Source organism: Macaca nemestrina, chromosome 7, assembly GCF_043159975.1.
Source record: "Macaca nemestrina isolate mMacNem1 chromosome 7, mMacNem.hap1, whole genome shotgun sequence".
Lineage (NCBI taxonomy): Eukaryota > Metazoa > Chordata > Mammalia > Primates > Cercopithecidae > Macaca > Macaca nemestrina.
In genome coordinates this window covers 4,021,278-4,036,840 of record NC_092131.1, presented here as the reverse complement: position 1 = coordinate 4,036,840, position 15,563 = coordinate 4,021,278, and the positions used below count along the sequence as shown (strand labels likewise).

Genomic DNA, 15,563 nt, shown 5'->3' with positions numbered 1-15,563 from the left:
ATTGAGCAAGACCTTGTCTCTAAATAAATAAATAAATATTTTAAAATAAAAGAAAATTAGGAAATAACAAATATATCTTAAAGACCTTTTAATCGTTTTCAACCAAAATATTTTGGATAATATTGCCTTATATTTAGGCAGTATATATTAAAGATTTTCACATGCATGATTGTACTGTTGATGACCCTGCTGTATACCACTGATCTGATTATGAAGTGATTGGCAGTTATTTATAGTAGTTAGACTTTTTTTTTTTTTTTTTTTGAGACAGAGTCTCACTTTGTCGCCCAGGCTGGAGTGCAGTGGCGCGATCTCAGCTCACTGCAACCTCCGCCTCCCGGATTCACGCCATTCTCCTGCCTCAGCCTCCCAAGTAGCTGGAACTACAGGCGCCCGCCACCTCGCCCGGCTAATTTTTTTTATGTGTTTAATAGAGACCGGGTTTCACCCTGTTAGCCAGGATGGTCTCGATCTCCTGACCTCATGATCCACCCGCCTCGGCATCCCAAAGTGCTGGGGTTACAGGTGTGAGCCACCGCGCCCGGCCAGACTTTTTTTTAATTGGTAAATTAATACCTGAAGCAATGCCAAAGTTATCCCAACCAAGGATTTCATTAATTCAGTCATTCAGCAGATATAGATGAGTGCCTGGTATGTCCAGTTACAGAACTGGGTTTTACAAATAGAAATTAGCAAACTCAGCCTATTTTTGCCCAGGGAAGCTGATCGCATTGATCATAAAAACGTCATTCGTAGTTTGAAAAATATTTTGTCAGATTATTTTCAGCACATCCTGCACATCTCCTTAAATTTTTTTAATGAACAGAGCTACCCCTTTTAAATAGAATTCTTCCTGTTTATTACATAAAAGTAAAATTCATACTGTTGTCTTACCACTTAGTTTTTATTCATTTTGAGATGTAAGACTGAAAAGTCTACTTTAGTTTAAATCCCAGTCACCTATTTTTTTCTTAAAACGTGATTTATGTCATACCACTGTAACAAATAATGTGTTAATGTTTGTTTCATCTTCCTGAAAGAAGTAATGATTTTTTCTTAGTGGTTAAATATTTTATAATGAAGTTTTTAATGTTTGTGTATAAGAAGGCAAGATTTTTTTTCATAAGGTATTCTGAAGAAAATTGAAAAATGTTTTATTACTAGTATATTGCAAATTACTTGTCACTTCTTTAACATAAGACATAAATTTTATCTTACAAAGTGTATCTGGCCAGTGCAGTGGCTCACGCCTGTAATCCCAGCACTCTGGGAGGCTGAGGTGGGCAGATCACTTAAGGCCAGGAGTTTGAGACCAGACTGACCAACATGGCAAAACCCCATCTCTACTGAAAATATAGAAATTAACTGGGCGTGGTGGCATGCGCTTGTGATTCCAGCTACTCAGGAGACTGAGGCACAATAATTGCTTGAACCCAGGAGACACAGGTTGCATTGAGCCGAGATTGCACCACTGCACTGTGACAGAGCAAGACTCTTTATCTTTAAAAACAAAAACAAAAAAAACAGTGTATCCATCTGAAGAGCTTTTAATTACAGCTAATGTCAATATTTACTGCTAAACTTTTTCTTACTTTTTTTTTTTTGATGTATTAAAAGATCACATACTCATTTAATTACTTGTAGTAATTTTACTTTTTCAACAAATGTCAGCATTTCTTTGTTGATTGGCCAGAGAAGGAACCCTGCTTTGTTTTTTTCTCTCTCTCTGTAATTGATTAGATTTTCTGTTTAATTTATGTGAGTTATTTTTGTTAATTTTTTTTTTTTTTTTTTACTTAATTCCTTTTAGAAACATGTCATTCAGGTTTATCAAAAGGTAGGATTTATATATACACATTTATTTTTCAATCCTCACTCCCAAATGGCTCCTGCAATTAACATTAGGTTTGGCTTTCCGGCCCTGTTTTTTCCTTATAAACTAAACTTTCTGCTGATAACTAAATACTTAATTCCTTGAAAGGAAACTGAAAAGAAATAGATTAACTCTGTCAGGCATTTTAAAGGGCACCCATGCAACAAAAGGCTGATGCATGCTCTGTGTATTTTCTTTCTTTGGTAGAATTATTTAGCATCCAAATAATTCTGTCTTCATACTAATAACACTTAGCATGCTCCTGTTTGAAGAATGAGATGCTCAGTAATGTTAATGTACAATTAATGATTATCCACAGGCATGCAAAAGGTAAGTGGTAATTGTGTTATTTTTATTTCACTGAGGATTGAATTAGCAAAAGGCTTTAAAGTGACAGGAAAATTAGCTAATACAGAAAACAATCATAAAATTCAAAGCTGCAGCCTCATTTGATTTGGCTTTTTCAGAAATTAAAATGTGAACAGCTGCGTAGCAGAAATGTTTTAATTTTTTCAGAGTTGAAAGCCACTTTCCAGCAACCACTGACGAAAGAGTATCTCATTATTTTTACTTAAAGCACTGCAGAAAGTGGTGTTCTGATTTTATTAATAGTTTTTAGGCCAGGCGTGGTGGCTTATGCCTGTACTCCCAGCACTTTGGGAGGCATAGGCAGGCGGATCACTTGAGCCCAGGAGTTCGAGGCCATCCTGGACAATATGGCAGAACCCCGCCTCTACAAATAATACAAAAATTAGCCGGGTGTGGTGGCACACATCTGTGGTCCCAGCTACTCAGGAGGCTGAGGCAGGAGGATCACCTGAGCCTTGGGAGGTCAAGGTTGCAGTGAGCCATGATCATGCCACTGTGCTGCGGCCTAGGGGAGTGAGACCCCTAGGTCAAGAGACCAAAAATGTTGCTTTCTTAATGCACACATGAGGCAGGAAATCTTTCATGAAGGGCTACGTTGTACCTGTGCCTCTCAAGTCACCAGAAGGCCAAGCTGCGGGTCAAAACTGTGGGAAAAACACTTTCTTCCTGTTGGCGGTTCCATTCTATTATTATTTTTTTAATTGAACTTCCCACTTGTCTGATTTTTCCTTGGACAGAACAGGTAATAACTGAATGTAGAATCCAGCTGATAGCCTTATTGGCTTTTAATTGGAAACCCATTATACTATGGGGAGCAGTTAGAAAGTGAGAATAACCCCATTCTGAGGCCGAGCATTCTCAGGGTGAAGAGCCAGCAGGAGTGCCTGCTGTGCGTGTGTGGTGTGCAGTGTGTGCAGCAGTGTGTCCTGTGTGTAGCAGTGTGGCGTGCGATGTGTGTGATGTATGCAGTGTGCAGCATGGAGCTGGCCCCTGTGCACACCCCTGCAGCCTTGTGGAAGAAGGTAGCGCTGGCTCAGTCAAATGAGAGGAAGAGTTTTCATAAGCTCTGCTGGTGACTAAAACGTGTTTTGGCTTTGTTTATTTTATGGTGTTGGTGTTGGTATTGGTGGTCATGTACTGGCATGTAAGATTTCTTTTCTCTTTCCCTCTTCTCTCTGCTTCTACATTCTGTTCATTGAGACTTCCAACTGAATATGAGAGGAACGGGAGATATGAGGGCTCAAGGTGAGGGAAATGATTTTTACTTAAAATTTTTTCCAGATGTTTACTTCATTTCTGTGGCAGAGGCAACACTATCTTCTGAATGTTCCCTACTGTATTCCTGCTATCTCTACTGTATTCCTGCTGTCTCCGTAGGAGTTAGAGGTTCGCATCAGGTAGAGAGGGTGGCCACGGGGGGGCGCCAGCCTGCCATGAGCACCGTCCGGATCCAGCTTGGCCTCTGCTCTATATTTGTGTTTGTGTTAAAAGCATGGCAGTGCCTTCAGCCTTCCTGCCTGGGCGTTAACAGCCTTTGGAGGTCTGGGTTGGGTAGCAGTGCTCAGAGAAATAAGCCCTCAGTTAATCACTGACTCCTCACATGGTTCTCTTCACAAGGAATAAAAGCAAAGTACTTAATAGAATATCCATATTTCGGGCCGGGCGCGGTGGCTCAAGCCTGTAATCCCAGCACTTTGGGAGGCCGAGGCGGGTGGATCACGAGGTCAGGAGATCGAGACTATCCTGGCTAACATGGTGAAACCCCGTCTCTACTAAAAATACAAAAAACTAGCCGGGCGTGGTGGCGGGCGCCTGTAGTCTCAGCTACTTGGGTGGCTGAGGCTGGAGAATGGCGTGAACCCGGGAGGCGGAGCTTGCAGTGAGCCGAGATCACGCCACTGCACTCCAGCCTGGGAGACACAGCGAGACTCCGTCTCAAAAAAAAAAAAAAAAAAAAAAAAAAAAAAGAATATCCATATTTCGAACTAGTTATGTTTTCTTCTAAGAATGGTGATTATATAGTTGAGTGTTTTGCTTTTCTTTTTTTTTTTTTTTTTTTTTTTTTTTTTTTTTTCTGAGACAGGGTCTCGCTTTGTCACCCAGGCTGGAGTGTAGTGGCACGATCATAGCTTGGGCTCCTGGGCTTATGCAGTCCTCCCACCTCAGCCTCCTGAGTATCTGGAACCACAGGCACTACCACCATGCTGGCTAATTTTTGTATTTTTTTGTAGAGAGGGGGTCTCGCCATGTTGGCCAGGCTGGTCTCAAACTCCTAGGCTCAGGTGAACCTCCCACCTTGACCTTCCAAAGTGCTGGGATGACAGACATGAGCTGCTGCGCCTGGCCTTGCTTTTCCATTTTGTGTAGTTATCATTGCATGGATTTACAGGGGGGGCAGTCACCAGGTAATCTTAGGACTCTGCGTCCGTAGTTCTAGATCTCTTCCACTTCTGCCCTTTTTTATGCCAGTCACCAGCAGGCTATTTCAGGTCCTCATTCACCATTTGTCTTTTAGGTCTTTTTAAAAGCCCACTTCTGGTCATATGACCTCTGAATTAAAACTTTCAGTGACCTTCACTATTTCACCCGGCCACATCCCTGCGAGGCCCTGAGTGGCGTGGTCCAGGCTGCCCCAGCAGCCCAGCTCCGCTGCCCCATCAAGGCGGAGCATTGGGGTGAGTGCCAGGCAGCATTCCCCCTCCAGGCCTGCCCATCCCAGCCAGTAGCAGGCTCTAGATCCTGGTTTGTTTCCCCACCCATAATAGGAAGGTGAGATAATAGGGCCTACATGGACATCAAGTAAGTGGGGGCCTGACCACCACAAGTACTCATTAAGTGCCACCAGCTGTTGTGGGGGTGATGACACTGTGCCTCCAGTTCCACTCAGTCTGTGTACTTTATTATGCCACAGACACATCCTGTACTTTCCTACCTCCCCTTTGGCTGTGATCCCCTGTACTCAAAACAAAAACTCTTTCCTGTCTTCATTGCATTTTGTTGAAATCCCATGGCTCTTCATAGCTCTCCTCAGATGCAGGCCCACTCCCACCCGTGCCATTTCCTGCTTGTCTCATCCTGCCTGTCACACTCTCCTGTCACACTGCTAGGTGGGCTCCACCTCTTCTGCAGCCCTCTAGGGGATGGCCAGCCTTTCCTGTGCTGCCACTGTTGCCTCACCTTACAGTCTTCCTGGCTCCAGATTAGTTTGAGAGCTTTTGCTTATCTTTGTAACCCATTTAGTATCTAATGTGGCATTTTATACATAGGAAGCTTCTCATCAGTATTGGTGGATGTGAACCAAATTGAACACTAGCAGGCTGGTGACACGGAGAGCTATGTGCATATGTAAAAACTGTAGCCCCTCACCTCTGATTAGTTGGCCATAGGATGGAGTATACTTGAGGTACATAGACTGTTTTACTCCCAAGAGTGCTAGTCACTCACTGTCTTAATTGAGGCCACCAGATACACACATGAGAATGTAAATAACGGCTTGTGGCAATAATGACTAAATGCCAAAGAATGGCCGGTAAACCATGGTGGTCCCTAGAGACCCAGGCCTGGGCCATACTCATGCTGCGTCTTGGGCATCCAGACCAAGGCTTACATTCTGAATCCGCAGGGCATCCACATGGGTGGTGTCAGTCCTCCACAGACAGAGAAGTGTCCCATTGCATTTTTCCATCTATTCCAGTAGTAAGATTGTGTCATCTAAGATTTTTGCTTTAACTGTATAACTGGACATTTAATTAACAAACCAGAGAAGAGGAAAGACAATGAGGTGGGTAGAGCATCATGTTCAGCCTTAGGGCCGTTCACAGAGAAAGCAATTTTAGACTGCGGGTGTTGAGTCTCCAGTTACCCTGAGTGCCAGTTACAGTGATTTACATCTGAAGGAACTGTCGCAGGAGAGGGACAGCCCAGGGTGGATGGGTGAGGTGGGCAGGAACTGGCTGCCAACTCCCTCCCTGAGCTGGGCCTGCAGAGCCCTGAGTGGAGGAGTGGGGCACGCTGTCCCCTTTGCCTGATTTCCAAGGATTCTGTTTAACCAATTACTTTCTTCATTTTAGTAAGCACAGGTGGCTGGTGAAGATTTTACAGCCAGGTAGATCTTTTTGTGTGTGACTTATGACTTTTAGAGGGTGGGGGAAGAAAATAGACGAAAATAGATTTAGTTACAATTGTGAGTCTGTGCAGGAAAATGTGGAGGTCAGTCGTTAGTTGTGTTGTATTGAAGATGTGAATGAGGAACTAGCTGAAGTGTAAGAGGTTGATTTTCCTGTACGATTAAAAATAAACCTGCCTCTGTGCATTTCAGTCGCAATGTATCTGCTGAGCAAAAGGATGAAAACAAAGAAGCAAAGCCTCGATCCCTACGCTTCACCTGGAGCATGAAAACCACTAGTTCAATGGATCCCGGGGACATGATGCGGGAAATCCGCAAAGTGTTGGATGCCAATAACTGCGACTATGAGCAGAGGGAGCGCTTCTTGCTCTTCTGTGTCCACGGTGATGGGCACGCAGAGAACCTCGTGCAGTGGGAAATGGAAGTATGCAAGCTGCCAAGACTGTCTCTGAATGGGGTCCGGTTTAAGCGGATATCGGGGACATCCATAGCCTTCAAAAATATTGCTTCCAAAATTGCCAATGAGCTAAAGCTGTAACCCAGTAATTATGATGTAAATTAAGTAGCAATTAAAGTGTTTTCCTGAACACTGATGGAAATGTATAGAATAATATTTAGGCAATAACGTCTGCATCTTCTAAATCATGATATTAAAGTCTGAGGACGAGAGCACGCCTGGGAGCGAAAGCTGGCCTTTTTTCTACGAATGCACTACATTAAAGATGTGCAACCTATGCGCCCCCTGCCCTACTTCCGTTGCCCTGAGAGTCAGCGTGTGGCCCCATCTCCATGTGCCTCCCGCCTGGGTGGGTGTGAGAGTGGACAGTATGTGTGTGAAGTGGTGTGTATGAAAGCATCTCCCTGCACTGCAGCCAGTCATTACTGGTGCCTCTGCGGGAGATCATGTGGTGCTAAAACATTACACTTGCCAGGGAGGAGAATACTGAGTTACTGCCAAGAATTAACCGTAAGACTAGTTCATAGTTAATACAGGTTTACAGTTCATGCCTGTGGTTTTGTGTTTGTTGTTTTGTGTTTTTTTAGTGCAAAAGGTTTAAATTTATAGTTGTGAACATTGCTTGTGTGTGTTTTTCTAAGTAGATTCACAAGATAATTAAAAATTCACTTTTTCTCAGTAAAATCTTGCATTGTCTCCTAATACTGTATTTAACACACCCTCAAGTTGAGCAAAAGGAATGTGTATGAAGGTTTGGGGTCACGTGGACCTTAGCAGGGATCCCAATGTTTTGTGATTACCAGCATATTTTTTCTCCCAAGGCAATAAAGGGAGAAGACGGCCCTCATGGTGACCCAAGAAGGAAGGGAATCCAGAGCAGCTGCAGCTTAACCCTGGGAGTTGTTGCTCAGCCCTATGGAGAAACACCAGGTCTTGACGGTTCTGGGTTGGTTCTCTGTGAAGTATGTAAATTTCTTTTTGCCTTTCTTGTGATTCACTACATGAATCAGACCTGCAGCTTTTGTCCAACACCTACATGGTTGTGTAGGGGTAATGAGCTCATCACTCATTGTGTTACTTTATTCTCACAGGGAAGTTGTCACACTGACTGGTGTGCTATTTTGGGTTCTGGGTTTGTTGTTGGTCAGAGTATGGAAGTCTGGAGGCCGGGCACTGTGGCTTACAGATGTGAGCCCAGCACTTTGGGAGGCTGAGGCCGGAGGATCATTGAGTCCAGTAGTTCAGGACCAGCTTGGGCAACATGGCAAGACCCCATGTCTTCAAAAAATAAAAACATTGGCCAGGCGCGGTGGCTCATGTCTGTAATCCCAGCGCTTTGGGAGGCTGAGACGGGCAGATCACGAGGGCAGGAGATCGAGACCATCCTGGCTAACACGGTGAAGCCCCATCTCTACTAAAAATGCAAAAAATTAGCCGGGCGTGGTGGCGGGCGCCTGTAGTCCCAGCTACTCAGGAGGCTGAGGCAGGAGAATGGCGTGAACCTGGGAGGCGGAGCTTGCAATGAGCCAAGATGGTGCCACTGCACTCCAGCCTGTGCAACGAGCGAGACGCCGTCTCAATAATAATAATAATAATATAAATAAATAAATAAATACATCAACCAAGCATGGTGGCGCACCTGTGGTCCCAGCTTTTCGAGATGCTGAGGTGGGAGGCTTGAACCCGGGAGGTTGAAGCTGCAGTGAACTATGATTGTGCACAGCACTCCAGCCTGGGCAACAGAATGAGACCCTGTCTCAAAAAAAAAAAGAAAAAGGAAAGAGAATCTGGACAGTCAATCAGTCAGAAATATTGTTGTCTGTCTCTAGAGTGGGCAAGGCACTGTTCTGATTGATTGAGATCCTCAGTGAGCAAAACAGACCCCTCTCTCCTTGAGCCTGACTTTCTAGGCAGTGGATAAACAAGTAAATTACCTAGTATGGAGCACAGCAGCACGTGCGAGAAAGCACAGAGCAGGCACGGGGTTCATCAGCACTCTGGGTGGGAATAGGTCTCCTTGGGCAGAGCCTGGGTGGGCGCGTTCCCACAGATTTCTGGGGAAGAGCACTGCTTGGGCCTGAGGCCTGAGTGCACGGCGTGCCTGGAGCAGAGTGTGGAGATGCTGAGATGCTTCTCCTGCATGGGAGCAGCTGAGGGAATGACAAGAGCCTTGTGGCCTTGGGCTTTCAAAGGATCACCCCGGCAGCTATGCTGGAACTCACTGAAATGGGACAAGGAGAAGCTGGGAAAGCCGCCTGGAGGCTCTCAGCAGCAATACAGGCAAGAGGTAGTGCAGCCTTGGGTGAGGATGGGCCTTGGCGCAGGTGGTGGTTGGGTTTTGGATATGTTTTGAAGTAAGAGGCAACTGCATTTGCCCTGGAGTTGGATATGGGGTGAGTAGAGCCAAGGACAGCTTCATGATTTTTTATCCGAACAGCAGAAAGGCCAGAATTGCTGTTAGTTGAGATGCGGAATGTGGCTGTAGAGATGTTGGGGGACAGGAGGGGAAGAAGATGAGGAGAGCAAGCTGGGATGTGTTGAGTTTGAAGTCCCTTTAAACACTGAGTGGTGACATCTAGTGGGCAGTTGGAGAGGGGCTGGGAGAGGTCGGGTCTGGGAGACGGAGGAGAAGCCAGGACTGAGTCCTGGACACAGCGCGAGGAGGGGGCCCGGGGAGAAGAGGTGAAGCTGGTAAGGCAGCAGCAAGGAGGGAGGGCCCTCCAGGTGTCAGAGGCAGGTGGACATCATGACCTAAGGCTCACCTCGTGGGAACTTTCCAACTTTTAGCAAGTAAGTTCCCTTCCCTGTCTCTGTCCAGTGCCTTTCAGAGTGGAGTCCTCTAGCAGAGCTCAGTGTGCCCAGTCACAGACAGTGAGGACTTCCCCAGCCTTTTCTGCCTGGTGCAATCTGGTTTTTATATCCCATTAAAGCATCACAAAGCCAACCCGGACAAGAGAATTTGGGTGTCTCTCTGCACACATGAGCCTCTTTAAGGAGATCTCCACACAGACTTCTCTCCCCCTTAGCTGTCGTTTTCTGTCACTGTCCCTTCTGAGCATTAAACCAAGGAGAAGATGTTCTGCCATAAATTACTTCCTTCTCTGGGTAGATGTTTCTGAGCTGTTCTATGAAATTCATGACTATGAAACTGGCTTCCTACCCCAAGGCCGGGCGTGGTGGCTCACACCTGTAATCCCAGCACTTTGGGAGGCCGAGGCGGGCCGATCACTTGAGGTCAGGAGTTTGAGACCAGCCTGGCCAACATGGTGAAACCCCATCTCTACAAAAATATTTTTAAAAATTAGCCAGGCCTGTGGCGCACGCCTGTAATCCGAGCTACTCAGGAGGCAGAGACAGGAGAATCGCTTGAACCCAGGAGGCGAAGGTTGCAGTGAGCCGAGATCGTGCCATTACACTCAAACCTAGGCGACAGAGTGACACTTCATCTCAAAAACAAACAAAAGATTCGTACCCCAGAACCACTCATCACAGCAGGTTCCTGTGCATAATTTCTGCTGAGGTAGAGCAGAGCCCTGCCAAGCAGAGGCTGGGCCACAGTGGACTTCCTCTTCGTTATCTTTGTACCTGGGACTGATATTGAATTGTTTTCCATTTTTGCATTCTCAAGGACAAATTGAGTACTAGAAGTTAAATTCCTTTAAGAGAAATGAGTTTCCTGAATGCCCCGATGCAGTGACCACTCTTTATGCTCATATTTTCTTGAGGGGCTCACTTGTTATAAGCTGTGGCTGCATTTTAATGCTTTACTTGGTCAAATAAGGAATGTGTGTCTCAGAGACTAATATTCATCCACAGAAAGTTATCCAAGTGGGTTATATTTATAAGGCTATGTTACTATTTGATCTTGGCTTGATTTTAATGGCAACAGGGGTAGTATTCCATTTACCAAGGTTAAAATGTGAAAACTCATTCATTACTAAGGTTCCAGGCCCTTTCTATAGATTTTCCATTCTCAGAATGTGACATTTTTATTATGCATACGATGAATTTTGAAAAGGGATGTTCTGCGACCATTGAAAATCATGAGAGACTGCATTTTTTCCTCATCAACTACCCAGAAATCTCTCAGAAGCGAGATGAGGCACGTAGTGGGGCTGTGCTACTGGTTTTATTTACCTGCCAAGCAGAGCGTTGTCCTAATCCTGACAATGGTGTTCCTCTTCGGTGAGTGCTGACTTCCCTCTCTTCTAGATCAGTCTCGTTAGAGGAACCAAAACCAGATTCCTACAAGTGAGTGAGGCCCATGCAGAAAACTGTTGGAAACATGACTGGCTTTTAGGAGGCCGACTGCGATCATTTTCACAGCATATGCTTCTCCAAAAACCTAGACAAAAATGATTTTTTTTTTTCGAGATGGAGTTTCGCTCTTGTTGCCCAGGCTGGAGTGCAGTGGCGCAGTCTCGGCTCACCGCAACCTCCGCCTTCCGGGTTCAAGCGATTCTCCTGCCTCAGCCTCCCGAATAGCTGGGAGTACAGGCGTGCGTCGCCACGCCCGGCTAATTTTGTATTTTTAGTAGAGACGGGGTTTCTTCATTGTGGTCAGGCTGGTCTCGAACTCCCGACCTCAGGTGGTCCGCCCACCTCAGCCTCCCAAAGTGCTGGGATTGCAGGCATGAGCCACCACGCCCATAATGATACTTAGAATAATGATATTTAGGAGAAAAACCTCCATACATGTCGCCTGTGAATAAATTATGGTTACTGTGGAAGCCGCGCCAGGCAGCCCCTACCCAGTAAGCAACCTTTGTGCTGACCTTCAGGTCTGCCGAGCAGTTGCCACTTCCATGGGTGCGGCAACCAAGCAGAGCAGGGGCAGAAGAGGGGTGTTTCCTGTGCGCTGTCCCTTCCAGTCTGTCTCAGAGGGGCATCAAAATGAGAAAGAGCTTGTGGAGTTCAAACCTTACATTTCTGTTGTGGGTTTTTTGTTTCTTTCTTTGCTGATTTGCCACGCAGCTCAGGGGCCCTTTAGGTGGGAGAAATTGTTGCTCTTCAAGGGAGTGAAGTGAAGATGGTGCCTTAGAGGTGTTCTAACAGTGCACAGGGAGTCCCGGGGTGACGCCCCCATGATGAGTGGAAGGAACTCAGCGTCCTTGCCAGTCAAGGAGAAAGAAAACAGTACAACAGCTATTTTTGTTTGTTTTGTTTGTCTTGGGTTTGTTTTGTTTCGTTTTGTTTTTGAGACAGCATTTCATTTTGTCACCTAGACTGAAGTACAGTGGCGCAATCCCAGCTCAGTGCAGCCTCGACCTTCTGGGCTCAAGTGATCCTCCCACCTCAATCTCCTGAGTAGCTGGGACCACAGGTTTGTGCCACTATGCCTAGCTAGTTTTATTTTTCGTACAGATAGGGTCTTGTTTGTCTTGGGTTTGTTTTGTTTTTGTTTTTGAGACAGGGTTTCACTCCGTCACCCAGACTGAAGTACAGTGACGCAATCACAGCTCAGTGCAGCCTCAACCTCGTGGGCTCAAGTGATTCTCCTGCCGCAACCTCCTGAGTAGCTGGGACCACAGGCTTGTGCCCAGCTAATTTTATTTTTCATACAGACAACTACGCCCAGCTAATTTTATTTTTTGTACAGACAGGGTCTTGCTCTGTTGCCTAGGATGATTTGAATTCCTGGGCTCAAGCAATCCTACCTCAGCCTCCCAAAGTACTGGGATTACAGGCATGAGCCACCTCACCCAGCCCCAATAACTGTTTTTGAATGGTTCCTTGAAAAGTTCCATTAAAGGCCGGGCACAGTGGCTCACGCCTATAATCCCAGCATTTTGGAAGGCTGAGGTGGGTGGATCACTTGAGGTCAGTAGTTCGAGACCAGCCTGGCCAACATGGCAAAACCCCATCTCTACTAAAAATACAAAAAATTAGCTGGGCATGGTGGCATGCACCTGGAGTCCTAGCTACTCGGGAGGCTAAGGCAGGAGAAGAGCTTGAACCCAGGAGGCGGAGGTTGCAGTGAGCCAAGATTGCACCACTGCACTCAAGCCTAGGTGGCAGAGTCAGACCCTGTCCCAAAAAAAAAATCGAACACCACACACTAACCCTCTTCTCTTCCTCCCTCTCCTGGCTTAGCCAGTGCAGTAAAGTCCTTGAACGGCGTGCTCCCTGGCCCTCAGGAGAGGACACTGCCTATCGAGTAGAGACTTGGTAAGGAAATTTTTCCCATTTCTAAGATGGAGAGTTCTGGACTCTAGCCTTTCTCCTTTCACCATCTTCCCCTGTCACACCAACATCAGCATCAGTTACACAGTTGTGTTGCCCTTTGTGTCTACTCTCCCCACAGTTACTAGACTGTGAGCCCCATGGGGCAGTGATGTTCGTCCTTTTCCTTTTTCTCTATTCCAAGTACCTAGAGTAGTGCTTGGCGAAGGCACTGTTAGTTCAAAATTAGTGTTTAAAAAAAAAAAAAATGATAGGAAGCAAGCAGGAGACGCATAGCCAAGTCCAAGACATTTTCAGTGGCTTGTAGTCAAAAGTGTCACTTAGGTCCCCTCAGCTGCCCCTGCCCCGGATGGCCCAAGGATGAGATAGGTGTCTGCTCTGGGGTCATGTTTTGGTTTATAGCCTGGCCTGTTTGGTCTCCAGGAGCCCTTTGAGTCTTGCCTGTTTGACAGAGAAGACTGAGGCCCAGAGGATGGAAGGGATGGGACTGGCACGCAGTGAACTTTTCCCTTCACCAAAATGCTTACACAGGTGATGTCCATCATTCAGCTTGGGTCAGGCACAGACCATGCACATTGTGGTGGTGGGTGCTATGGACATGAAGTAGACGACCCTGCGTGGAGATGACATTTACCGTCGGCTGTGGAACTGGGAGTTAAACCCTTTGGCTTACCACCCTAATCTGCATCTGCACTAGAGAGTCACACAGCCCAGGCAGTGTTTGGATTTCAGCCCCGGGAAAGAATAGCAGCCTGCAGCTTGGTGGCAGCATGTGAGCTGGGGTTTAGTGAGGAGGGGGGGCAGTCATGGGCAGTCATGTAGGCATCAGCAGTTCTAGCACCAGGCCGAGGCGAGACCCTCTGAGTGGAGTCCAGGTCATTAAAGGGCCTGAACGGGTCTCTCGCAGAAGAAGGAAAGCTGGTCCTGAGGTTGGAGCCAGGGGAAACTGGGGGCCACTACAGGCGTTCTTTGTTGCCATCGGCTTTGGTTCAGTAAGCTTTGTCGCTCTGTCGCCCAGGCTGGAGTGCAGTGGCCGGATCTCAGCTCACTGCAAGCTCCGCCTCCCAGGTTTATGCCATTCTCCTGACTCAGCCTCCCGAGTAGCTGGGACTACAGGTGCCCGCCACCTCACCCAGCTAGTTTTTTGTATTTTTTAGTAGAGACGGGGTTTCACCGTGTTCGCCAGGATGGTCTCGATCTCCTGACCTCATGATCCGCCCGTCTTGGCCTCCCAAAGTGCTGGGATTACAGGCTTGAGCTACCGTGCCCAGCCAGTTCTGAGGTTCTTATTTGCGTTTCCGGCTCCCTGGGTATTCATTCATACCTGGTTTCTGGCTGTGGTGAAATGTCTTCTGACCAAGTGGGTTGACAAACAGGGGGCTTCACTGGAGCAGTGGCAGGGGGCGCGGTCACTGAACAGAGAAAAAACTCAACTCATCCTCATCTCTGAGGGGGCTCTTTCCCCCAGCCAGTGCCTTCTGCAATTTCCTGATCTATCTACATTCCACCCACTTAACCCACCTCTAAGAGTTATTTTAAAGCAGCATTCTAGAACCCATCTCTCAAGCAGGAGTGAAGTCTCCAATGGCTCATCCCGTGCCTCTCCTGCGTCTGCAAGCACCTGCAGTGCCGGGACGCTCACAGTCCGCCCCCAGGACCTGTGGGGAGAGTTCGGCTGCTTCTGCTGCTCCACATGCACATGGGCCTCCTCACCAACCACCCTGGCAGTCGCCTGCTCTTGGGAGCTTTAACTATTCGAGACTCAGTGGCCAGGCACGGCGGCTCGTGCCTGTAATCCCAGCACTTTGGGAGGCCGAGGTGGGCAGATCACGAGGTCAGGAGTTCGAGACCAGCTTGGCCAACATAGTGAAACCCCATCTCTACTAAAAACACAAAAATTAGCCGGGTGTGGTGGCACGTGCTTGTAGTCCCAGCTACTCGGGAGGCTGATACAGGAGAATCACTTGAACACAGGAGGTGGAGGTTGCAGTGACCTGAGACCACGTCACTGCACTCTAGCCTGGGCGACAGAGTGAGACTCCATCTCAGGAAAAAAAAAAAAAAAAGACTCAAGTATTTGAAGATTAAAAGTGTGTTCCCTCCCTGATTTCTTTTTTTTTTTTTTAGACAGAGTCTCACTCTGTTGCCCAGGCTGGAGTGCTATTGCGTGATCTTGGCTCACTGCAACCTCTGCCTCCCAGGTTCAAGCAATTCTCCTGCAATCTCGGCTCACTGCAAGCTCCGCCTCCAGGGCTCAAGCGATTCTCCTGCCTCAGCCTCCCAAGTATCTGGGATTATAGGCGCCCACCACCACACCCTGCCTCATCCCTAAATTCTTGCTTCTCCCAGTTAAGCTGCCCCAGTTATTTTCAGGTGTTCTAGAACAAAACAAGAAGACTTCTCATCAGTCATTTGTTCATGTGTTCATTCATTGCAGCCATATTTTAAGGGTTAAGGTAGGAGAAGCTCCTCTGTGCTGACCCCTGGAGATACAAAAATAAGCAAGGTAAAACCTTCTGGCCTGGACCAGCTCATCGCACAGGGAGGCAAGGGGC

The 15,563-nt window shown here is 46.9% G+C and overlaps 1 protein-coding gene across 15 annotated transcripts in view; it reads left to right on the top strand.

The window, feature by feature from the left end:
• LOC105489812 (microtubule affinity regulating kinase 3) overlaps positions 1-7,040 on the top strand; it is a 119,306-nt gene extending 112,266 nt beyond the window's left edge. For 8 of the 15 annotated variants that reach the window (XM_011754933.2, XM_011754936.2, XM_011754931.2 and 5 more), the window contains 3 exons: positions 1,811-1,837; positions 3,443-3,487; positions 6,561-7,040. In XM_011754933.2, coding sequence (XP_011753235.2) covers positions 1,811-1,837; positions 3,443-3,487; positions 6,561-6,906 — 418 coding nt within the window. In that variant the 3' untranslated portion in view covers positions 6,907-7,040. The remainder of the gene's footprint in view (positions 1-1,810; positions 1,838-3,442; positions 3,488-6,560) is intronic. The other 7 variants (XM_011754938.2, XM_011754937.2, XM_011754932.2 and 4 more) reach the window with 3 other exon arrangements.
• The last annotated feature ends 8,523 nt before the right edge of the window (positions 7,041-15,563 follow it).